Genomic DNA, 25,132 nt, shown 5'->3' with positions numbered 1-25,132 from the left:
GCGCTGTCCAGATCTGGATCCGCATTTAACGTTGAATATAAAATGTATGTATAATATGTTGTCATTTCCATAGGTTTGTTATTATGTTATCTGTTCCATCTTTGGCCTGAATGGAGCAAAAACACACCATCTCCAACCTCTGATGGGGGACAGCGAGGAGGCTGACTGTGATTGTGATCAAGCGTCTCATACGCACACACAGCTGTGAGCACTTGCAGCCATTAACACCTTGTAGTAGAACATGAAAGCGATGGATCACATTCTCTCTGCAGCCCAAGTACCAACAGCCCTCATGGCATCTTCTTGATTTACTGCTGTGCAACAAGATCAGCCAACAAAGTCTGAAGAGAGAGAGTATGTTCAAGTGTGGAGAATTTAAAGAAAGCTCCAGAATTTAACCTTTAAATGGTTTAACATGTGGAGCATTGATGGCTGGGAATGGCTTTAACAACAGCCAGGCCTTTCGTGACAGACAGGGAATGGGAGAATTGGTGTTTGGCAGAAACGGCCGCTTTGACTCTGGCACAGAAAGAAAAACATGGATGGGAAGGTCGATGTGACAAGTGTGGGAAGTGATGAAGATGCAAAATAAATAGCAAAAGAAAGGATGGTCTAGATGGGCACTGTCTTTTTTTGAGGTGAGCAGTTAACTCGGACTCGTAGCTGGACCCGCCAAAGGATCCTGGAATGTTTATGGGTTTGTTTTGAAGTGCTTGCGCACAGACACATACTGTAGGAGCCTTAAATTCAACCTGCACACGCGCACAAACGGAACACTTTTGAAGTTTCAATTCATTAAAAGATCAAAGCAACGTTGGTGCCCGGCGAATATGAAACGTCTTATCGTGTTAGCTGAATGCGAGAAATATGTCCTCTAATGAGAGCTGGACCAGTGTCCGGGGCTAGGATGCGTAAAAACAGTTTCTCCTGTTGTCATGGATACAAGACAACAAACACAAGCTACAGCCTTTGCAAATGGAGGTGTGCTTTGCCAAAAATAAAAGACAAGGAAGAAAGTGCTCTTAAAGAGGGGCAGAAAATAGCTGAGCAACTTTCATTAAAATCCTCGGTGCCAAAACACAATTACGGGGGAATGTTTGCCTGAGCTAATGTTTTTACCATTCTTCTGAACAGTTTGTGAATTTCAATTTCAAAATATTGGGCTGCACGGGAACATTAAAGCAAACGGCGGCACCTTTTGTCCTCAGCAGGTGCTCAGAGCAAATCCACCCACTCCTCTGTCAGACACACGAATGCATGGCCTCGCTTTCAAATGGTAACTCTGAGCCAAGGTTCTAATACCATTGGCCAAACCATCAAGAGTTCAAAAGTTGGGCATAATCTCACAGTGGACCCATTTATTTTGCCAGCCTGAGCCTTCGTCTACACTTGGTACTCACCTGGTTTTGCCATGTCGGTTCCTGCACTTCCAAATAGGCAACTGTCAGTGTGCACTGTGTGTATCTAAATTACGTTCCACTTGGTTGACCGAACCACCTGTCCAGGGCAGCAGGACCTTGTAGAATACAGCCTCTTGTCAGTTACCCCTCCCCAGCATCCCTAGAGTGCTTCTGTTGTGATGCCCCAGCAAAAAACAAATACTTGATTTACATGATATGATACAGTACAGGATCTGAGGCTTCCTTCTTCTACACACCACACTTGCCCTTTTACATTCATAAGTATCTTTCACGTCTTCTTGACACGAGGTTTAATCCCATCCCTCCCTATACCGGTTTCTGTGGCGAGCCTCATGCTGCTGGATTAAGAACAAGTACTTGGTAGGCCTTTTGCACCGGGTGTCCCGGTAATTCCTTTAACACACTTCCATAAGCCTCGTCTACCTCCCTCTCCTCCCATTTGCTTTCACAGAGTCGCATCCCAACTGCTCGGATCTCTCCTCTCCTCCTGCAACTATCCATGTTTTGTCCATCATTTCCTCCTCCCCATCCTCTCCCTTTCTTCTGCCTGGCACCAGGCAGAGAAAGATTTTAACAAGATTAGGCTGGAAGGTTGCCAAGTTAGGGGGCCTGGTGTCAGAGGAGAGTTGAGTCCTCCATCCTTTCTCCCTGGTCCACTTCACTTATCCAAGTCTAAACATTGTTATCTCTCTCCCGCATTCAGCCTAGTCTTCTGTCTGTCAGAGCTGTCATTTTTAATGAAAATAACGAGAGCCGTATCACAAAGATGGCCAACTATCATGGACTGGAATTCTCCAGGACTCAAAGATAAATTGGCAACTTGTGATCGGACCAATTCAGCGGTGACGCGGGCAGGTTTCAAACAAAAGATTCCAGTAGAATTACAGGCACATTTTAGGGGATCAGTCTTATTGTTTTTAGGAACTGAATGTGCTGCACAATAAACCCACTTGGATCAGTATGAATTGTCTCAGGTGCCTCAGGGTGAGAATGATTTTCAGTCACTGGGAAGCAAACTATTGTCGATCTGTGTCATGTGTTTCAGGACAAGGAAATAGTTTTCAAATCAAAGAGATGCCAAGCACCACGTCAATCCATGAAATAGCCCTCAGTACACCTGTCTAACTGTCTTTATTTGCTTGACAGCTTGGTGGTGTCTCCCTCCCCATCCCAGCAGGAAACATAAGAGGACAGTTATGGTCCAAAGAAATAAATCTGACGTTACATTCATAAGTAGCAACATCAGTACAAAATAGCAGAAGCCTTAATAATAAAAAGGCTAGGAAGTCATGGTCGCATTGCTGTTTCTGTCAGAGAGATTTTTTTCTGTTTCTGCCATGAACAACATAAGCCAGTAGCTTAAAACCACACTTTTTGTAAGCAGAGCAATAGAAGAGCAGAGGCTTGAAATAACATTAGAAGTGCTGCGAGAAGAAAAGCGCTGATTTCATCCAGGTTAGAAATACAGGCAAAACGACAGAAAAAGCTCCAGGCCATGTGTTGATCTTTGACAAGAGTCAGTTAACTGAGGATAAAGAGAAAGAGGGTGCCGGCGGCCATGGGCACCTCAGGTGATTGCTACCATCTGTGGGGGAATTTTCGTGCAGGCCTGGGAGAGCAGGGTGGGCAAACCGGAGGATTCCAGAATCGCTCCGGCAATCAGATACTGAACCAGATTGTTTACTCGATTATATTTGGCTCCTAAAATTCATAATCACTCACATGCACACACAAGAGGCAGAATTGAACCGAATTGACAGCATCGCTGTTTGACACGTCTCTGCTGTCCTGAACACAGTTTCACTGTGTTCCCGTCTTTCCAAACCAACCATATGGTTTTCTCTACAGAAAGGAAAATGTATCAATACTTTGTGGGTTGGCCCGAGACCAGAGTTGTGAAACTGACAAAGACAATGAAGTTTACCAACAGACGACAGTTTAGACAAATGTAGCAGTCTGCATTGGACTGTCAGGGAAACTCTTGCTAGATATTCACGCACATGAAACCATGACATCTAAGAAAATAATTCCTTGTCTGAAGAAACTTGTGGCACATAGTCCATCACATTTAAATCTTGAAATGCTGTCCACTGACACAAGTTACAAGTGAAAGTGTGTGAAAGCAAATCTTTTTTCAGGTGATGTTACACCATAAAAGTTTCAGTGGCTGGACTAGTTCCAGTCAAAGGCTGTGGGTTTGGATGATATTTCGGATGTTCACAAGAGACAGCCATGATCCTGGTAGCAATGTTGGAGTGAGTCAAGCAGGAAGTCGAAATATCTATCTCATAACTGCAGTGGCTATAACTCCCTGCTAGCTGAACAACATTAGTATTTTGTGCAGCAAGACGGATTTTTTTGTAGTTGATCGACTCAAGCTACAAACCACTATTTGAAGTTTCTAGTCCATTCCCATTTATGTAATGAACGTAGTTTGACACAGTTGACCGACCAACTGAACTACGTGTAGTTGTATCACTGAAAAAAAAAAGAAACTTTTTTTCTGTTGACTCTACTCCTAATATACGGTAATTACTGTAGCACACTGCTGTAACATTTACACCGAGCCACTATCATTTTCAGCATACTGCAAAGTTGCTTCCACAACAGGGGATATGCATCCCATGAAGCCCATAGCACTCTAAACTCAATGGTGTCCCATTGTGTGCTGTTTTCAACATCATTGTTGTGATCTACAGAGGACAGGGGAAACACAGTACATGTGTTTTGCATTGTTTGTAAGCAATGTATAGTGTATAAAGTTTTTTTTACTTTTACTGTCTGAAACTTGACAACGTACTGACATAAATACTGTCAACAGCCATTTTTCAAAACGCATTTTTCTGAGAATGTTGACACATTTAGGACGTACCGTATTTTCTGCAATATAAGTTATACTCATGTGTGATATATTGAAATATATAACTTCACATGTTCTCAAATGTTATTTCACACTGACAGACATGACCAAGGAGCTAACGGTACATAACATCCGTGATGCTGTCTGATAATCTTCCATCGAGAAGGCCATTCTTCATGCTACAAATCTTGTGTTACCACTTGTGATTAAGTGTCACAACAACAGGAAAACACAATACATATTATAAAAGTGGGAACAAATATTTTGGAAACAGAACAGAAACCTGAAGGGACCGACTGGTTGAGAGCTGCTGCAGATGAATGATATTTATGTCTCAAGATTAAAAGCTAGTATTTTTACTGTCATCATGTTACACTGAAGTGAAATGCATGAAGGCACATTTTTTAAGTGGAGCTACTTATAGTCCAAAAAATGTGTCTTTCTATTCATAATCATAAAGTTATTCAGCTGCATTAACTCAACAACTGACATGGCGTGGAACAGCTCCTATTTATAGTCTAGTATGGCTGTCTGTGTATTTATATATTAATCAAAGTCTGATGAACTACTGGATCTCACATATCTTCCATCAAGTACCAACAGCATTAATATCTAAAAAAAATACAGTATACTGTTGCGCATTCATTTCATTTGAACAGCATAAGTGTGTCCCAGTTTAATCTGGGGAATGAGGTCATTTCTCAATCACCATGCCGAGAAAGTGTCGAATCTGCTCAACAAGTGGAACACCGTCCTGACCTCTGTTTGCCATTGCAAGAAAACTAGTTATAAAAACAACCTGAAAGAAAGAACCGCTGGTTTGAAATTCTAATCAACATTAAATTATCGCTCACCCCGTGTCACCGAAAGAGAGAGAGAAAAAAAAATGGTGGCGCGTCTTTGGACTTTCCAAAGCTCCGTACAGATTGGTGGGCTTATATTGAGCCGTGGTCTTGAGCATGTGTTCCTGGCTTCCTGTCTCTCTCACCTCACACACACACACGTTCATGCACACACAGACCTCTTCAGGTTCACAGTGCTCTTGCTAAGAAACCCATCTGTCAATGTCCCTTTAATAGTTTCCAAAAAGCCAAGACTTGGCCTAAGAGAAACCACAAGCCCCCAAAACAGGCGCAAGAGTGTTGCAACAAAGCTTGAAAAAAAAAAAAAAATCAGTCTGTTCTTCTATTTCAAGTTCACATTTTAATGAAACCACGGCCTTATTAATGTGGCAGACATGACCTAATAACATCCATTATATAACAGGTACTTACTCTTTCTCAAAGCCTGTTTCTAAATTGATGGAATTTTCTTCGTCTCAGGATGATGATGTGATCTGAAATGTAATTGGCAACAAAGAAATGCTCGTATAGTTGAGTGATTCAAAGAAAGCTCCCTTCTCGTGCAAAGCCGAATGTGTTATCGTTCCTTCCTCATGAGACAGAACAGTTCATGTTTTCTGCAGACTACAATAAAATATTCCATACCACACCCGAGCGCTGACCCCGAGCAGGAACACCCAGCCCTGCTACCAACAGCAACTTCACCTGGGAGCATGGAAATCCACTCCTTTAAAGGCTGAGTCAAGCAGCCTTCCCATGACCTTTATGTTCGTGCCACGAATGCAAATTGGATGTTCTTGGCACAAAACCATCCGACCTGGCTTGGCTTTTCCATTAGAAAGAGATGATGTCTGTCAGGGCCCTTTGGTGTCCCTTAGCAGCACTTTGGACTTCCTATAGTCAACATGAGGGAGATGAGAAACGGCAAAATAGACGGCCTGATTTAGCAGCTGAAGATTAGAGAGCGACTGCAGCGCCTTCAGTTATGATTGACTCAGGAAGACACGTGACATTTCATTGTGTTTTTTGGGGGGGACTGCTTTTCGGCAGTGCTGGCTGTATAAATCACATCGGCAAATGTGTTGATTTCTGTTGGCACTGTCAGAAGAGTGTCTTATCTGTCTAGGAGTAATGGATCTTGCTCTTAAAATGACCTTTCCAGGTCACTCAAATCTGGCTCTTTTCTCCAGATCCAAACAAATAGTTGGCAAATCTGTCCTCAGGCTGCTTGATAGGTATAATGCCTCAAGGCAGGAGAAATAGTTAAAGGCAGCAGATGGGTGTGTGTAAGCATGAGATGTGGCTGGAAACACTGTGTGAGGCAGCCAAGACGCTCCAACGGTCATTTTATTTCACTGCATATCAGACACCGAGGTTAAAGTGAAGTAAGATCAGAACAAACTAAACACTGTTCTTCTTGCACAATACAAACAAGAGAAGCATCAAAAGCTGGAGAGCAGAATCTTTTTTATTTTATTTTATTAAACGTGTTATGACAGTACTATTATCTCTAGGAGACTAGTTTATGAACCTCTGCTAACTTAAGCTTGTCACCGCCTCATCATGACCCTGGAGCTGCTTGGAGTTTGTTGCCTACTCCCCCCCAAAACCTAAAACAAACACATACAAACAAACAATGATCCTGCATGTTTTAATAGACATGATTGTTACTTAACTTAGAATAGATTGATCAGTATGTTGTAAAATTATCAGGTGAGGCAACATGAAACAAAGTACTAAAGTAGATATATTGTCAGACTTCATTTCAAAAATAGCCTTGCTCAAAAACATATAAATTATGTTCATAAGCAAAAGTTTCTCAACATTTTTTGAGGTGAAATAAGGTTTTTGTTGAAAAAAAAAATTGCGATTGAGATCCCAGGTAAAAGGAGAAGCGTAAGACAACCACTGAGCTTCATGCAAATGAGATCATGAAGAGAGTAGGAGTGAGTTCCAAGGAAGATCAAGATTAAGGTGGAGGACTTGCAGCGGCAACCCTTGATGAGAACTGCAGAAATGAGTAGTATTAACTCCAGTCTATTTTCAATCTGATAACCCCCCACACTGACACCCCCGCTCCAAAAAATATGTGACTGTTCCTGACAGATTTGCATAGCAGCTGCATGAGTTCCAACCAGAAGCTTTTACAATAGAAAATATTTTTGCAAACAAGCCACAAAGAATTTCCATCCTAGTGCCATCTATTGAATCCTCAGTTGGTTTCTTGGCAAGGAATCCATAAAGTAAACATATTGATGTGTATTGATATGCCATTGTTTCAGCGCCTTTGGAATCCAGACAGAAAGGAAAATTAAATTGCTTTTCCCCTTGACTTCTCCCCAACTGCATGTGCCTTGACCCAGCATTTGTTTTGCAAACAGCTCAGAGCAAAACTCAAAAACAGTTTTCAGATTTGTGTCTTAAAATTTTATGCGCCGACGTCACTAGCTAATGACCCTACTTTTAAAGTATTTAGGACAAATTGTGAGCAGAAGCTTTCACACTTTTGAGGAGAAACACCGCATATATCTGGCACTGCCTTCGGAGGCGACTCTGTATTTGTTCAAGGAAAGTGTGTGGATTTTAACTTTGACTTCTGTGTTAACATTTGCATCAACACTTGGCCAGCGAGGATTGTCTGCCCTAAATTAGGGAATAAGTGCCACATGAACTCCACAGAGAGACCAACGGGAAGCTAGTTTGACTTTGTAAATACAGGTATGTGTCAAGTAAAGTAGAGGGTTGTGCAAGAGGAGAGCGGCAGATCTACCTCCTGCCCAGTGGCTGACTCCAAATCTTTGACCTGCTGGAAAGGGTCAGATGCTGTTCAATATACTGTAAACTACAAGCACTTTCTCGCATACAATATCTGATTTCTGGGTCTTGGTCAAGTCATCGGTCATTCTGACAGAGCATAATTAAATAGAAAAGTAATCCACAAATGTCTATGGATAGTCTTCACTCATGGAAGGGAAATGACTGTGAGATGTAACTGCTTCAACTTCTTAGTGGAATATAGTATTAGCTTTCATAGGCAATTCCAGAAAGCATGAGTCATTCCCTAAAGAAACCCTCACTACCACAGACTGACACAATTGAGGAGACTGTTTTGTGATGTACTGCCAGGTTTGCCAGCTCAGCCTGCTGCCAGGGTAAACACAAATTCATCCGGTAAACTTGGTCAAAACATCATAGTATTGCTGGGTTTTAGGTCACCACCCAACACTTTCATGCCCATAGCCATAGCCAGAAATGTTTGTTGATGCTATGTTGATGATGCTGTAAAGGTGGAGCGGAGCAGTTCAGAGTTCAGCAGTCATTCATCTACATTCATTCAATCATAGAGAGAAGAAAAAAAAAACTTACGCAGGCACTCGTTGGCCTCTCGTGCACTGGCCCTCTGCCATGGCCGGTCATAATGAAAGGGTTTGCAGCGGTCACACTCGGGTCCCTCTGTGTTGTGTTTGCAGTCACAAACCAGCTTGCCATCCTTGTCCTTCACACAGCGTGAAGCATGCCCATTGCATTTGCACCTCCCGCCCACTTGGAAGTCCCCCACTGCATAAAAATAAGTTGGCAGCGTTGAGGCTACTGCCATGGGGTCGTCATCCCTGCCGCCACTGTTGCTTCCAGTTCCCAATGCCAGCTCACGGGGCAGCTGAGGTCGGCTGAAGACCACTCGAATGTCTGTAACAGTTACCCAGTCCTGCAGGACGGGACTGTTGTCAAAGTCTTTTCCAGAAGGTCGGCCATCCAAGGTGCTGAACGCGATCAGACCTCCTGAGAGTGGATAGAGGTCAGTGTGGCCGTCGGTGCATACGGCCTCCTGTTCGTTTTGCTTTGTGATGGTTGCTTTATTGGGCCGATTGTAGACCCGCCGACACTGCGAAGAGTAGAACTGGTAGGGCATCCAGGTCTTGCCGTAGTCCATGCTCTTGAATATAGCCAGAGACTCCGGCCTGGGTGAGCAGAACTGCAGGCTGACATAGGTAATCTCAAACTTTTTACCCAGAGACAGCGTCAGCGTGACATTGTGTGGCGACGTGTTGAGATTCTCCGACTGCCAGCATGTGAGATTGTGAGCTGAATTCAGGTCTGTGAGGTAGGACGCCGGATGTGAACGGCGAGGGTCAGCAGCATCGCAGATTTGGCACGTGCGCACAGATGGGCGATCATCACTTCGCTCCACCACACTGCAGGAGCGGGAAGGAGGACGGCCACACACGCTGGACACTGTCACCTCTTTGCCAAAAGCAGCGTTGATAAATTCAGGGATACAGCGACGGGCTGCACCTGCGTCATCATAACAAGGGTCTGGTGGCGTCTGCTGCACTGCAAATGGGTTGGTGGCACCAAGAATGGAGGCCAAGCAGGCCAGGAGGCACAAGCACAGGAGGCCCCGCCGGGGTTCCCTCATTCTGCTCGGAGAACCAAAATGTGGAAGCAATGATGGGTGGGTATCAACTTTAGAGTATCCAAGTGCTGTTTTGAGGGATCCAAGTGTCTGTGCTCAGACCCTTTTGCTGTGTACGTGTCCTTCTTTTAGAACAGCTTAGTTGTGAGTCAGTGGAGTGTAGAGTGTCTGAGCTCAGTGACCCCTCACTTCAGGTTGACCAGCGCACTTCCTGCAAGAGAGAGAAATAAACACAGGGGTCAAAGTTGAAGCCATTTCTTTACCATATTTGGATATCAGAGTTATAAGGGAGGGAGGTCTGCTTATCAACAATTCAAACATGTTTGCAGAGCAACCATTACCAACGAAAAACCACCACTCATTACCAAAACACAACAGGCCAGTTGTGTTCGATATACCATACAAATATGCACCCCAGCCTCAAACTGTTGGTCCCATAGGAATGTATCAATTTTAAAAATGCGCTCAGTAGGATGAGGACTGTGGGTCAGGCACCTGGATGACATCATTCATACCCTCAGAGTGAGAATGGGGCCTCTAAGTCCTCGAAGAGGGAGCGTTTCAGGGAGGCGATAGAAAAGCTGGGGGGCAAAGAAAGAGAAAAAAAGAGATGTATATGGCCTGGGGCTTTTCCTTCCTTAATCCCCCTTTACTTCCCTGGGTGTCAAATCTGAAAAAAAGCCCCAATTCAAAACAGACAGCTGAGGGGTTGAGAGGGGTCCCCTAGCCTCTTTGCAAAGTATTTATTAAATTACAATGAATCACACCCACCCCCACCCATCATCTCCCTCCTATGCTACAGCATCCTTCTTCATCTGGGAAGAACAAAAGGCCTCCTCTGTATCCACTTCAGTCAAGCGCGGAGGGCAGACAGATGGATTTGAGGAGAGTCGGAAAAACAAAAGTTTTTTTTTTTCTCCTTTCTTTCCATGTATGAGGGGTCCAAAGCTAGCAGCCCTTTAAAAATATAGAGCGCAATGGCCTGGTAAATAGAAGCACTCATCTGCGCTGAAGTGCTTAAACCTAGCCATTTGGCTTCTTCTCAAGCGGAGATTGGGTGTTAAAGGAAAAGTGTGAGGGAATCACACAGCGCAAGAAAACAGTAGGAAAATGTCAAAGAGAGGAAGTACGACAGCTTCTTGAGCCAATCTCTGAAACTGCAGTGATAAATCACGTTAGCTAAAAAAAATTATAAAATGTTCCTGCTTTTAAAGCCGCTGACTGTCACTGATACTTACAAAGTATTAAGATAATTACAGATAATTACAAAGGGCAGAAACTTATAAATGTAAAAATATTAAATATAACAAAAAAATGTTTTCAACTTCTACATTGGTTGATAAAAGGCTATGACACATTTATCTTAACATGGCAGTTTTAGTTGAGCCAGATGTCTTGTCCATTGAATTGGCCCTTGAAAGAAAAACAGAAATCTCACACATAGACGCCACAAAAGTCCTGTCAGTCACAATATTTAACACATCCTGAGGAACAAATCTAAGCATACATGATCAGGAGAAGATAACAGTGATCATTGACATGAGTTTGAGAACAGGGAGGTGAAAGAAGACTGGAGTTCATCAGCCAGCCAGTACAGCACCACAAAGCTGGCTGCAGTCAAGCTGGCAGGCCAGACACCCACAGGGGAGCACGGCTGATAGAATTAGCAACTCATTAGCTTTCAGGTCTTGCCTTCATTAGTACATGAACCTCAAAAAGACATGTGTATACAGAAGCTACGTGGTGAAAAACCTTGAACGTGAAGGACTGCTGAGAGAAACATAACTTGTCAAGCTCAGCTGGGGGGATAATAAACTGAAATTCACACATTGAATGTTTTGCTTTATAGTGAAATAATTCAATGACGAATGAATAAAAACAGCGAGAGAGCGAGAATATGCACAAGGTCTGCATCGGTCTGTCAAGACTTGTATTGACTAAATATGGTCCTGCCTATGTGCTGCCGGGCCTGCCAGGATTCTTACAAGGTCTGGTGCATGTCTGAGCAATGAGCATAAAAGTTAAACACAGAGAAAACAGTGACAAGGATGTTTAATTTATCTGCACCCAGATGTCACGGCGGCAGAGCAGCTACTGGTCTTGAATAAACTTTTTGCCTTCTGAATGCTGTTTCACAAGCAAAACAACATAAAATAAATAAATAAAAGTGTGAATTTCACTACTTTTCCTGCTGTGTCAGAACGCCAGACTGTGAGGCTGAATGACCTCATTAAAAACCCCAAAGACAAACATTTTACTTTGAGCCAGAACAGTATATTCAGCAAACCACAATTCTCTCCCGATAGAGGACTGTCATTGTTTATCCACCATGGATGTGAAAGAGGATGCTGAATACACACGTTGCTTGTCTGGATGCCAAGACAGGCAGTCGAAGGGACGCCATTAGTGTCATTTATTTCTGAAAAAACTGAGCTTCTCTTTCTCTCTGCATCCGTTTTCTAGTGTCAGAAGTTGCAGTTGCAGAAAACAGAGCAAACTATTGTCGAAAGTGACACGTCATATAGGAACCATGCAAATATGTGGTTGATATTAAAGTGTAATTTGGTGTGCTATATTTTAGGTACAGCTAATATCAACATGATCGGTGAATGCTGACCACTACCTGTCATTTCAAAAACTGATCATGTGTGACATAATGAAGCGCCGCTGGTTGTGATGCGTCCGCTCCTCCCTCCCTGCAGCTCACTCGGCATCAGCATGTCTATTGTGGAGGTTCTTTCAATCTGTCATTTAAAGTTTGCATTCTGCAGCACATGCACAGGAAAATGCTGGGCAGGGAAGTGCGTTAAAAGGCTTCAACGCCACTAAATAAATAGTACCAGCACTTGACAGAGCACGGAAAATTTTCCTGGGCTGTTAGCAACACACGCTGGTCGGAGTGTGACATTCAGAATGCTATGCAAATTGCTCAAAAAAGAATTGTTTATTTTCAGCCTTTCTCTGGTATCGTGTACGTGGAGATGAAAACAACCAAATTCGTCACCGTTTTGGAGTTGGTGCAGCGTTCATGAGCCACCTGAATCTGAAACTTCTGGAGTGGAAACTTCCATAAATGCCGTGCTCATTGTCTCCGCTACAAGCAGCCAGTATGTAAATGTTTCAGGGACACTGCAAGGTCCCTAGAGATTCACCACACTGTGACGTCTGAAGGCTAAGGTTTTTCTTTTTTTTTTCCTCCTTCAAGAGGTATATGAAAATGTGTTTTTTTGCATCATAACCAGAAGGTCTCATCATTTTGATAACAAATTCATTGTCAATCCATGTGATCGGTGGGGATCGGCACTCTGGCTGATCGGTATCAGTGATCGGCAGCAAAAATCCTGATCGGAGCATCCCAACTTTATTTATTATTATTATTTATTTATTTTTCATTATTGTTAATAATTATTTCTTTTGTGTCTTAACATTGCTTTTGCTGTCTTCATTGACCTCAACCTTTTTTTCTGACCAAATCAAGATGAGATCCAGCTCTATGGATACACTTGTGATCAAATGTCATAAAACAACAAGTGATACAAAGGCGTTTGAGTACAGATTTAAGCATATAAGATACTGCAAACATGAAAAAACAAGAATTTTAATGTGTGACTACTGACACTGTCACTGCGGTGTAAACAGTGTTTGAATGACAATCCAGTGAGGGACGGTGAGACATGACAGGACAGGGTGGTCTGGCAATTTTAACGAAGACAACCAGAGAAACGTTTTTTCAGCTTCTCCGTGTCACTGGGAGATCGTCCCATGTTGAGTTTTCTCCCTTTCAAGCGTGGGCGCCTCTGTCAGAGTTCACAGATTAGAAAAACAGAAGTCAGTGAGAGGCTTTGTTTGGCTTAGGTGAAGTGCAGGGTGCCGGGGGAAGTGAGGCAAGGAGAGGGACAGCTGAGCCGCTTTGAGTCCCAAGTGGGATCCTTTCCTGCTGCTCAGCAGAGCCGGCCTGGTGGCCTCAACTTCAGGAGAGAATGGGGGTCTTCTAAGTTGACAGCAAGCTGAGGCACAAACTGGTGCCCCGCTGTCCCACCAGTCTGTTGTACAGTAATCCCTGGTGGGGTCATTAATGGCTGTCCAGAACCACAGCAGACTGTAATAGGTTAACAACAGGCCCACCTCACTACTTATTATTCTCACAGGAAGATGAATTATATGGATATAAAACAGAAAAGGGGGGTGTTTTATGTAATTCTGCAAAGTACCAACATACCGCTGCCTCTATTGGTACTGTGACATCACAGTATAAGCTACTGTTCGGCTTCTTATTTGTAATGTCTGAATGAAAAAATTAAAAAACTGAAACTCGCCTTCAACTATTCAAACAAAGGTGATATATTCAGCATGACTGACAGCCTTCATTAAGGAGCTGTTTTCTTAACACAGCTCAAATTTGGATATATGTGTGTGTTGTGTGCGCTGATTGTGTGTATGTGGTTGGAAGTTTCTCCAAGTTCCTCTCGCTGGCATTACTTAGCGGTTGAGTTGAGGAGGAGTGAGGACGAAGGCAGGAGGGGGTCAGCTCACACAGCTGATGGTGTCATTAGCAGAGGGACCACTGACACGTTTTAAAGCCTTCTTATTTCTGCCCAGTGGATTCCTCTGTGTGTGTGTGTGTGTGTGTGTGTCTGTGTGTGTGTGTGCGCTTGGACCTGGCTTTCTTTTCAACCTCTTCCAAACTTGTTGTGGAAACATTTGTGTCTTCTGAAATTCCATATGAAAGCCAAAAGAAATAAATCAAAAACAGCCATTCGATTTGAAGAATGAAATATCATCATTGTTATTTTCCATTTTCGACAGAAAGAGTCTGAACGCCTTTCATAGGAATGTAACTTGTGCAGCCCAACCCTCACATTTGACCCAGAGTCAGTGGTGATGAAAATCAAAGAACTGAGACTCACTGCCTGAGAGTATGAGGTCAGACCTACAGGGGAATTAATGCTTTGCTTCTGTTAGTTAAAACTTTTTCCGATATCCGATACACGTGTCTACAGTCAAAACGAGGCCACACAGATACAGATTTTCAAAATCTCAGAGATAGATCTATAAATGAATATTAGAAAACTGCCATCGAAAGTGATGTCCACGGAAACGTCCCCATAATCTCAACAGAGCACACACATAAAGATTCTATCCCATCACCGATCAAGGAGCCAGAAATGACCACGCTTAATATAACAAAGTAGAAGCAGCACAACATGTGCAAAACACGACATGCAACACCGAAGTGCACAAGATTATGGTGGTTTGAGTTTTTGTAAGGGAAGAATCCTGAAAGCAACATCATAACCAAATGAAAGGAACACATCTGCTGCTTGCTGTGGATGGGTGATAAAGGCAGTGGCTGTGTGAGAGGTTGGGTGCTCTGAGATGTGTGGAGCTAGCAAAAGATGTGGTGGGATGTTGTGTTAATATTTCCAGTATCATCAACTTCTGTTGTTGTGACGTGGCAGTTTTTTTTTTAGGAGAATATTGGCTGAGAGCGGCTTTCACCTGGGCAGTAGTGATGTGGGAAACCCAGCGTGTGTTGATATGATCTCACTCAGTGATCGACTCTCACCACAACCATTAAGAATTTTGATCCTGAGTACTGAACATTAACATATATTGTTACCATGCATAGATAGAGATATGAACATTCTAGATGTTAATGAACTAACTAAACACAATATCTCAATTTCCTGAACTCATTGTGCATGTGAAGTTTTAGCGGTGGCAAACTTCATTTTTGGGCTTGTCCTTCAGTGTCCAGCCAACCAAGGTCATTTCCTACTTGCCGTTGATCAATAGATGAAATGAGCCAGTGGCAGACATCCAAATTTGTACATCCTTTTATATTCTTTTTGCTTCTATAAAAAAATAACTAAACCCATAGTCATACAGTATAGTGTTGATATCGAAATGTGAAATATTGTCCATATCTTGCAGCCCTACAGAACATGTTTAACATTTGCAATTGTCGGCCTCAACCATTTCCAGAGACGATTATGGGGAACTTCACTCTTATCACACCTCAGATATAAGGACTCTCTTATGGGACAATCTGCCGTTTACTGTCCTTGTTTGGAAAGGGTCAAAATAAGGACAAAAACATCCCTACTATCATTAGCTGACGTGGCCCCATCAACCTGCAGGAGTGCAATACATGTTTGATACTTGACTGCGTAAGTATGGTAGTAATCTCAACGTGACCTCAAGACCCTGCTATGACTGCACATATCTTTGCTATGCAATGATCCCACACTTCTATTTTTGTTGGCTCTACTTACATTCAAGAGAAAAGGATGAATAATGTCAGGTCATTCTGTTCTCAGTCATCTGAGAGTCGTACTATACAAACCCATATGGCTTCTTAGTTGGGCTCAGTCCACATCCTGAAGCTTCATGTCGATCCACAACATGTGCTGACATTATAATTGAGATGGTTAACACTACTTGTTAATTCAATGCTTCCTTCCCAAAGTTTATAAAAGGGCCCCCAACAGCGGTGATTTAAAGTGCAGGGAAAATCCCACTGTGGTTCTGTTTGCGGTCAGATGATGCTTGTCTGACTGAGCGTTTCCCATGGATCTGAGCAAGACCCTGACCAAAAACTTAGGTGTGGTGGTCACAGTCAAAGTGGGTCAGGTGTTCCAGCAGCTGCCAGCAAGGTGCAGGTTTGAAAGTAACAGGAGGTGAGTGCTCTTTCCCGACTCTTTGAAGGTTGGCTGCGGTAGGCAGACTCTCTTACCCACAGCCCCCCTGACGGGAAAACAGTCCATTTTTTCCATTGCACATGACTAACCTCTATCCCACAGCCGAAAGCTAGAGACGCCTTTGAACTACGGTGTAAAACTTCGTCATTTTTATTAAGTGTTTGGAAAAATTAAAGAGTTTCGTATGTACTTAAAACTCACACGTCGTTACGGACCAACTTGCATTCACACTAAGTGCCATGACCCACACTGGTCTTTGTGGCGAATACCAGTCACATTGCTACAATGTCAGTTTAAATATCAGTTGAACCACTGTCGCGCCTGATCGGCAAAAGGATTCTGACCGTTGAATCTTAAAAACATGGAACTGATTTGGCTTGGCAAAATCAAGAACTTGAGCCAACCATGAAAGGCCTCGGTTTCTGTCGTAGACACTTGTGTGTTAGCATTTTTGAATGGCGAGTCATTGTCAGGAATCTACCTAAGCAAGAACTTGCAACACCTCACACCACACCATGCCCACAATAATGACATGAATTTTAATTTGGAGGTCCGGAGTCATTTTTGTGTGGTCTGCAGGTTTCTTGAGTTTTCTGAACGCAACCAAAGACCAAATCAATCCACAATGGCACGTTGACACAAGGATGGGGGGTGGGGGTGATGTGGCAGCGTTTGACGGCAGGGGTTCTTTAGGAGGAGAGCAAATGGTCCTCCTTGATGGTCTTCCTTCAAAAGCGGTGGAGGAGCACTGATAATGCAAGTCACCATGTATTGCTAAGAACAGAGGAAAATTCCCCTACAATGGGAAAACATCAGTGTCGGGAGTCAAAATTCCAGCATAGGGTACCAGCACTTGGTTTTCACAGCACCTTGTGTGGCCTTGCACATTGCTGACACTGCTACCAAGAAGACACCATGACTACAGACCATGATCATTTGAGGCGCTAGATATAAGTGACACAATTGACCCGTGGCTTATCCCTGATACCACCCTATATTTTTATTTTACATGACACTGTACACTATCAACAGTGTCAGGGACGCTATGGAAAGCGGAACATGTTTCTCAATTGAAAGCCCAATGCGTCAACATGCAATGAAAATGGCTGACTTTGTTGTTGCCCTGGGATGCAAAAGTCCACTTGAGAATAGTTGACGCTAGGGCTGGTATCGTGCAATACGATACATATCCCAATATAGGAGTGGTGATACGGTACTTTGCAATGTTGTAAGTTTATAACAATAACTCAGTCCAGTTAGACTTTAAATTTCACAGTCCAACAGTGGAATGAACAGCTGCCTCAGTCAACAAATAACTCCGGTGTACAGAAGGAAAATATTGTTAGTACTAAACTCAGCTGTTTAAATGTTGTTTACTGTATTAAACACAGCCTATTGCTTCGGCACGCGAGTATTCAAATATTCTTTTTTTTAGAATATGTGAGTTTACCTGGTGGATGAAGGCGCACCTAAAGACCACACACACACACAGACACACGTACACACACACTCACACATCCCTCAGCATCTGGACAAAATGTGTGGTTGACACATGCAGACATAGCAGGGTGCTGGGAGCGGCAGGATGAAGCATGTGAGCGTTTGCCCCCGGATCATCCTCCCACAGCGAGAGACATCTTGGGTGTCATGTCGACGAGTGACAGGTATTTTAACAGGAAAGGTGAGTGAACACACACACACACTCAATTTGTCAGCCGAAGAGAAAACACACAAGCACTTAAGTCGCTTGTGAAAACACATTTGACGATGTATCTTCGACAGGACTGGACGCGAGGGTTTGTGTGCATTTCATCACTCTGCAGTGGACCAAATATAACTCCCTCCTGGAGAGGGCAACGTGGGATGCAGCAAGGCGGCCTTTTTCAAAACATTCGATGCAAATAGTAACAAGAATTGTGTCTCATAATCATGCAGGTGTGACTTGATGATTTCCACATCAATATCCCACAAACAAGAACACCGCTAGCTTTGATCCAACTGTGTCAGTACAAATACATTCCACACAAACAGGCAAATTTAAACTGGTGTTGCATCGCTGGATTTTTCAAGCACCTGCCTTCAATGGATCCTGACTACGCTTCTCATACCGAGCTCAGATTGCAGTCATGTGGTGATGCAATAAGTGCTGCCAGAGGATTCACCAAAGAAGCCCTTCCACTGACCAACTTGATAAACATTCAGCGGGTGTCAGGAAGATTCAGCGGCATTGGCGAGGACTAATTCCAGTCACTTGTGTTGAGAGTAAGAAGTAGGTCAAGTGGCTGACACCATTTCAGGGAGCAATAGGGGAATACTTAACATTCATTGAAGCAGTTAAGATAAGCAATCGGTGAGACACTCTCACTCTCAGCAGTGTGTTTGTTGCTCCTTGATAGATAGATGGCTCTTCACCACCTCTCACGTTACATCTGGGAATCTCCATCCTCTCAACTGCACCATATAATGCTGGACGTCGCTGACACATGAGAACCTATTTAGTCATCCTTGTACTCATCATGCAGAAGAACAAAACACCTAACGCCTTAAAGGCCTCCATTTATTCAATTCATAATTTTCCACTAAAGACAGCGTTAAGATCGATAAGCCGTATCATTGCAAGAATTCATTTTCATGTACCTCAGTGCATTGCCACTGGCTTGTAAGCTAAGTTACATTGGACCTGTTTTTTTGACTGACAGAAAAATAATCTTACATTTCGAGTTGAAGACAGATTTTAAGTGTATGTGTCATGATAAAAAATACTATATTATTACATTTATTTCAACACTAATATTGAGCCTGTGAGTCATTAAAAAGTGAGTAGTAACTTGGAGATGCGGTGGAACTATAGTTCAAAGTCATTTTCAAAAACTATTGGTACTTTTATCATATTTCAAATTAAAATACGTTTTAACGGTTAAAAAACTGCAACATATGACTCATTTCAATCGCGAATACTGAAGCCTTCTTTCAGATGTTTGAATAAGGGTACAGTGTTTTTAAGTGCTGGTTGAGAGACTGTTATTCGGGTGTGTTACTGATTTTCCTTTTTTCCTCACATTTAAGTGTAAAAGCAGACAAGGACACTGTTTGAAAGGTCGCACACATGATCCTATGGGTGATGAAGGTCTCGAAGGACAGTGGTAGAGCGCCGCTTTATTGACTCACAAGTCCCGTCGCTGGTATTAAATCCTGCCTCCGGTGGTTCGACTGACGGTGAGACACCTGTGTGTGTGTGTGTGTGTGTGATCCGGCGCGCCGCCTCCTCCGAGGCGCACACGACCTCCGCGAGCCCCTAATACAGTAATGACAGTCATTGCCTTCTCTTCAATTAAATGCATCCCCTCGCTGTGACTCACCGGCTTTGACTGCAATGAGTTGCGCTTGAAACTGAAACGATGGCGAATAAAGGAGAGTGTCAGTGCTGAACTCACCGCGCAGCGTCGCGCAGCGTGGAGCCCTCACCCCGTGCTCCAGTATAAAAGTTGTCAAGAGTGAGATCCGCAGCATTTAGCCTTCAGCTCCAGCCCGTCACAAACCGCTCAGTTCAAGCCCCAAAAAATCTCCGCGGGCACCGTCGCACTCGCTTCCGAAATCAACGACGAAGGAGCAGCTCGCGCGTCCGCGCCTCAGACCGACTGAAACGCGTCCAGTTCCTCCATAGGTTGTTAAGAGACTGAAGTTGGCGACTCCCCATTAAAATCAAACCCAGATTTCACCACGCATGTGAGAGGAGAGGAGAGGGAGAGGGAGAGAGAGGCAGAGGAGGAGGAGAGAGAGTGAGTGGGTCAGACAGAGAGAGTGAGGGTCCAATCGTCCCCTCGCTCTTGCGCGTCCTACCTGCCCCATAGACGATGCGCAGAAGAGGCACTTAAGCAAACAACCGGTTTCTTCAACAACCACCTCTCCTCCTAACTCCAACACAACTGGTCTCACTTTTACAACAAATACCTGCGCAGCTTTATGCCCCTGGCTGGATGGAGGCTCCGCAGGAAGACATATGGAGGGTGGAATGAGAAAACAACCTTCAACCTGCTGGAAGAGCCGAAGCTTCAGGGCCCACCAGAACTGGAGTCAGATGCAGGGTGTAATAACGTATTAATCCAAATAATAGGGCTACACATGCTGGATTTATTAGCGTCCCCGGGCGGGTGTGAGCTAAAATGAATACATCAGGGATTGAGATTTGAGCGAAAGGGCTCCTCTTGGCAAGGAAGTAGGGGCCAAACATCACAGCAGCAACTGCCCTCAAGTGGTGTCTTTATTTGGATTCCTACTACAGCAAAGTGAAACTGTCAATAAACATAGCTTGTCGCTAATAGTACGAACAAAAGGAAAAGTCCATAACCTACACATCATTATCCATATTTGAAAATGGTCCAACTATAAAAAGTACTGTAAAAATAATAAGCTTTCCATGATGCGACTCCAACAGGAGTTGTTTTTTTTTTCCCTCTTGCCAATGCCAAGGAATTGCCAGCGTCCGTCTCTCTTTTTGTCAGGTCAGTAAGTAAGTAAGCAACTTAATTTTCAGGACATATTAGTCGTGGGACAGGGAATTGATGATTCAGTTCTGGTCAGGTTCCTGCTGCCATTTGTCCATTCTGAACAGTGAGCTCACCTGACTTTCTTGTTCATTTCTACTGGGTTGTGTGAGTAATACCGAATGAAAAATGTATATAATTTTTAACAGTTGACTACTCTCAGTCTCAAGATCACCAAAGTCTTCCCTTAGAAATTGACTCCTTTTATACTTGGTCTTGTTTTGGCCCAGAACTGGATGAAACCAAAACACTCTTAATTATTGACATCATTGCGAGGAGCACCGACTGTGAGAGTCGAGAAAAAACTGTGCTTGGAGTTCTTTGTTAGTTACTCACCACTTTATCACATTCTTTAGGAAGACGTTTTTCTCCAGATATGCAGTCACGGTGCCTCAAAACTAATGAATAGTTTAAAAAAGACAAGAGGTTCATTTGCAGTTTCGTTGGCGTAAAAAGCAAAAGTTCAATTTTCAAAATGACAAATAGACTAGTCTTGATTAGGTCTTGCACCCTCAGCAGTTCGCTCTGGTCTTGGTCTGTGGTCAGGTGGCCTCCACTACAACACAAATAATTTTACAGATAGAGATATAACTCGCTCTCCACTCTGTTACATAGAGTACCTGCATAGTCTTTGAGATGTATTGGGTGCATTTTACTTCAACAATTCAAGATTAAACAGTGGCTTGAACTGAGGCTTTGTGGCTTATTGGGACTAAAATGATCAATTTCAGTATCAATTTGAACATATTATTAATTTTTATTTGTATAAAATATTTTTAAATTGATGCCACATATATACATATTTAAATATAAAACCTTTTGATTTTTGTATTATTATTCCTGGGGACCATTGAAGGCCATCTAATCCATTTATTATTATTATTACTTTAGTAGTAATAGTAGTAGTAGTAGTAGTAGTAGTAGTAGTAGTAGTAGTCTTTAGGTCCCCCCGACACACCATTGAAAAAGCAGCCAGCCTAATCATCAGAATCAGAATCAGAATCAGAATCAAATTTATCAGAATCAAATGTATTGCCATGGTGAGTGGGGAGCCCACCAACTAGGAAAGTGTTTTGGAATAAAGTGCTGACAAAAGATAAATAAAATAAAATAAAATAAAATAAAATAAAATAATAGCTGTAAAAGAGATGCATGTGTGTAACAGACCGAACTCACACTGGCTGACGCAGAATTTCTCTGTATTGAATAACAGGCACTCCTTTAACTTATAATGTATAAAAGGCTAAACATGATTCACCTATATGAAGCATCTTAGTGGTCACTCCACTCACTGTATGACTCTCACGTGCTTTATCTGGTTGTTTTACACTGATGCCTATGGATTACCACACGGATTAAATCTGTTGGCCTTTTTTTGGTTTGTGTGTGGGTTTTTTTTGTGCTAAACTGAGGTTTGGACTCGATATTGACAAATTATCATGTATTCTATCTTAGTTCACCGGTTCCTGATGAAACACGCACACATGTTGTCTGTTTCATGACTTAGTTGCAAGCATGTCTGCCGTTCATGATTCTTTTGTGTTGTTGCTCAGATTTGTGAGAGCAGAGGAAAGGGAAGCACAAATCTTGATTTGCACACTTTATCTGGTTGCCATTTTCCAGCAGGTGTGAGTCAATATTGTCAGAGGTCAGACGCCTTGCAGAGGACGACGAGTGGAGCACAAAAAGGATTTTGCTTGAACCCAGTGAGAGAGCAATAAACTCCACGTTTATCTGCTGACGTATTGTGTGCGGGATTATCAGTGATCCTATGACCCCCCCAGCCCTGATTCTTATTCAACACCCTCTTCTGTGTGTTGGTGCCCAGTATAATGCCGAGGGGGGGAGCGGTGCCCTTATTGGTTTAATTGTTTCCACTTTCCCTCTAATCGGTTTCCTCATTCTCTCCAGCGATCTGTGCGTGTGAACGCTGCCCACCAGCCGCTCCTTCCTCCAGCGCCTCCTGGCTCCAGCATAAGCTGATCAACATTCCGCTTGTGTTTAATGTACCATCCTCTGGGGTCCACAGCCCGGCCCGGCCCGGTCCTGCTCGGCCCGACTTTATCTCTAACTCTTATCAAAGGACAATGCTTGAAGCTGCCGCCGACTCATGACACCTGCGGCTGCCAATTCACCGAAAAGATCCACCGCAATTTCAACAAATATGTTGTAGCGCAAAATATGTAAGTAATTCACACGATCTAGCTGAACCGTTGAAGTCAATGCAACATTATTATTTTTTTATTTTTTAGTTTGAACACATTTGTGTCTTTCACTTGATGAAATAAGAACTGGGCACATTCTATTGGCGACCCGGTCCCTCAGAGGACACGTGGTTTGGTTGGACATTATACAGTAGTTCAGCCGCAAGCACTAACTTCACCTGAGGCAGGAGTAAAAAAAAAGCCAAGCATCATTCACCTTCTGTCGGATGACGGTCCAAACGCTGCGTGTGATTTCAGGAATAAAAGCTCCGCAGCGAGTGCCCAACCCCGGTTTTCTCAGGCTCTGGTTCCCTGCGGAGGACACCCCGAGAGAACATGTCGGCCCCCGGCTTTTCCTCCCGGCCTGTTGGCAGCCTGACAGCTGGGCGCAACATGGGACCCTTGTCACCTTGTCAGGCCGAGGAGTTTTGTAGAAGACTGCCCTCTGGTGGTCAGAGTCTGTAAAAACACCGCGTTCTACCACCTCAGAACATCTTCATGTATTTTCTGACTGTTTAGAGCTCCACGAATTTGAATGGTGACTTTGTCGACTTTCAATAGAGAGGAACATTTTATGGCGCTGTCACTATTTCTTCACCCTTTTTCTGGTTTATGATGATGCTTATTTGTGCCTTTCTTCAATTGACCTCTGGATTTGAGTCTGATCATGGCCTTCTTAGTCGCTCTCACTGACCCAAACGTCCTCAACGCTGACTCTTCTAAATCTGCTTCTTGTCAACTGTCTCTAAACCATCTGCAGATCTCACCACTGTCCTATAAAACGTTTTATTTTCTGCATACTACACAAGATGGTCGACCCCAAACACTATTTTTTGTGCCTGTTTCAGCCAGCAGCCCACATGAATTCACTCTACACAAAGTTTTTTTTTTTTTTTTCTCAAAGCTATTGTCGGAGTTAGACTGTCGCTTCACTGCTCTCCTGCTGCTGCCCTTCAGTTGACCACTGCTCCACTGTGCCACCATGAAACACACTGGCAGTCCATCCAACTTCTGCTTTTGAGTGTTTGAGGATGGAGCCAAAGCGGAGCCGGCGTGACACCCCGCTGGTTAATAATTAGCTGATGCCGAAGAGAACCCCGGAGATGACAAGTGGGTGGCGGTGTTGAAGTGGGAGGTGATGGTGGGAACTGGGGGTGAGGTGGTAAAAAGGAGGTCACGTTCGAAAGAGCACTTGAAATTGACATTGAAGTCTGGGTTAAAAATAAACAGCCAGAGCTCCTCTCAGCGGAGGAATCCTGCCTGTTTACTTTCCCTTCGCAGACTCATCTCAAGTCGGGACGCTGTGTTTGTGTTATTGTATACAACCTCTCTCACACTCACTCACTCACAGCTCGGCTGCCACTTGAGAGTCCTGACGCCTGACTCGGAAGAGATATTAGCGGGGATAATGCCGGTGAGGCCTCCTGCAACACTTGTGCGTGTGTGTGCCTGTGTCTGCAAGGACAGTTCTCAAATGTCTGCAACACGTTTCCACTGCTTATGAGCAGGGCTGACATTAGGAAAGCAATGGCGGTGCTACTGCTATTGTCCCATCAATCATTGTGGCATCTCTCTCGGTGGTCCTGATAGCTCTCTTGTGATGGACGCCAAACCACCGTTTTGTAGGAGAATGAGAGAGTTATTCTTCTGTCTTCTTGAACCCAATCTACAGTGTGAGTCAGAAATGAAATGAGCGAAGATGTGGCCGACCTTTTGTTTTGTTGCTGATGGGATAACCTGAAGTGAACTTTAACATTCCAAGATGGCCGTCACGGAAGAGCACTACTTCACGTCTTTCAAAGCCACAGTAAATGAGCATGTGACAATGAGGTGGAATCAGAGCTCCACCAGTCCTTTACAGAAACTTGACTTCAGTCTCGACTATGACAACATTTGCACACAGGACTCCAGCAACTAAACCATGGTCAGAGTTGAGGGCCACAGTGCAGCATGTAAAATGCCTCTGCAAGCTCCTGTGGGCCACTTTAACTCACGTGGCAGGCCACGTTCGGTCCCCATGCCTTGAGTTTGACACAAATCATAATCACCACTAACCCCAGAGCAGACTCCCTGGTCTGGTCTGCCAGATGGAGAAGCTTTTCTGGCCATGATGTTGTCACTTTTTGAAATGAAATGACTCTCTGTT

General features: G+C 43.6%; 1 protein-coding gene across 2 annotated transcripts in view; it reads right to left on the bottom strand.

Moving 5' to 3' along the window:
- The window catches only part of ntn2 (netrin 2), a 36,851-nt gene extending 16,937 nt beyond the window's left edge, over positions 1–19,914 (bottom strand). Inside the window, exons 1-2 of one of the 2 annotated variants that reach the window (XM_053865112.1) lie at positions 19,598–19,914; positions 8,490–9,748 (exon numbers count right to left, since the gene is read on the bottom strand). In XM_053865112.1, the coding sequence (XP_053721087.1) occupies positions 8,490–9,540 (1,051 nt within the window). In that variant the 5' untranslated portion in view covers positions 9,541–9,748; positions 19,598–19,914. The remainder of the gene's footprint in view (positions 1–8,489; positions 9,749–19,597) is intronic. The other variant, XM_053865111.1, reaches the window with a different exon arrangement.
- Positions 19,915–25,132: the final 5,218 nt, after the last annotated feature.

This window comes from Synchiropus splendidus, chromosome 5 (assembly GCF_027744825.2).
Source record: "Synchiropus splendidus isolate RoL2022-P1 chromosome 5, RoL_Sspl_1.0, whole genome shotgun sequence".
Lineage (NCBI taxonomy): Eukaryota > Metazoa > Chordata > Actinopteri > Syngnathiformes > Callionymidae > Synchiropus > Synchiropus splendidus.
Note: the sequence above shows the minus strand (reverse complement) of the source record. Positions and strands in the feature narration are given on the sequence as shown.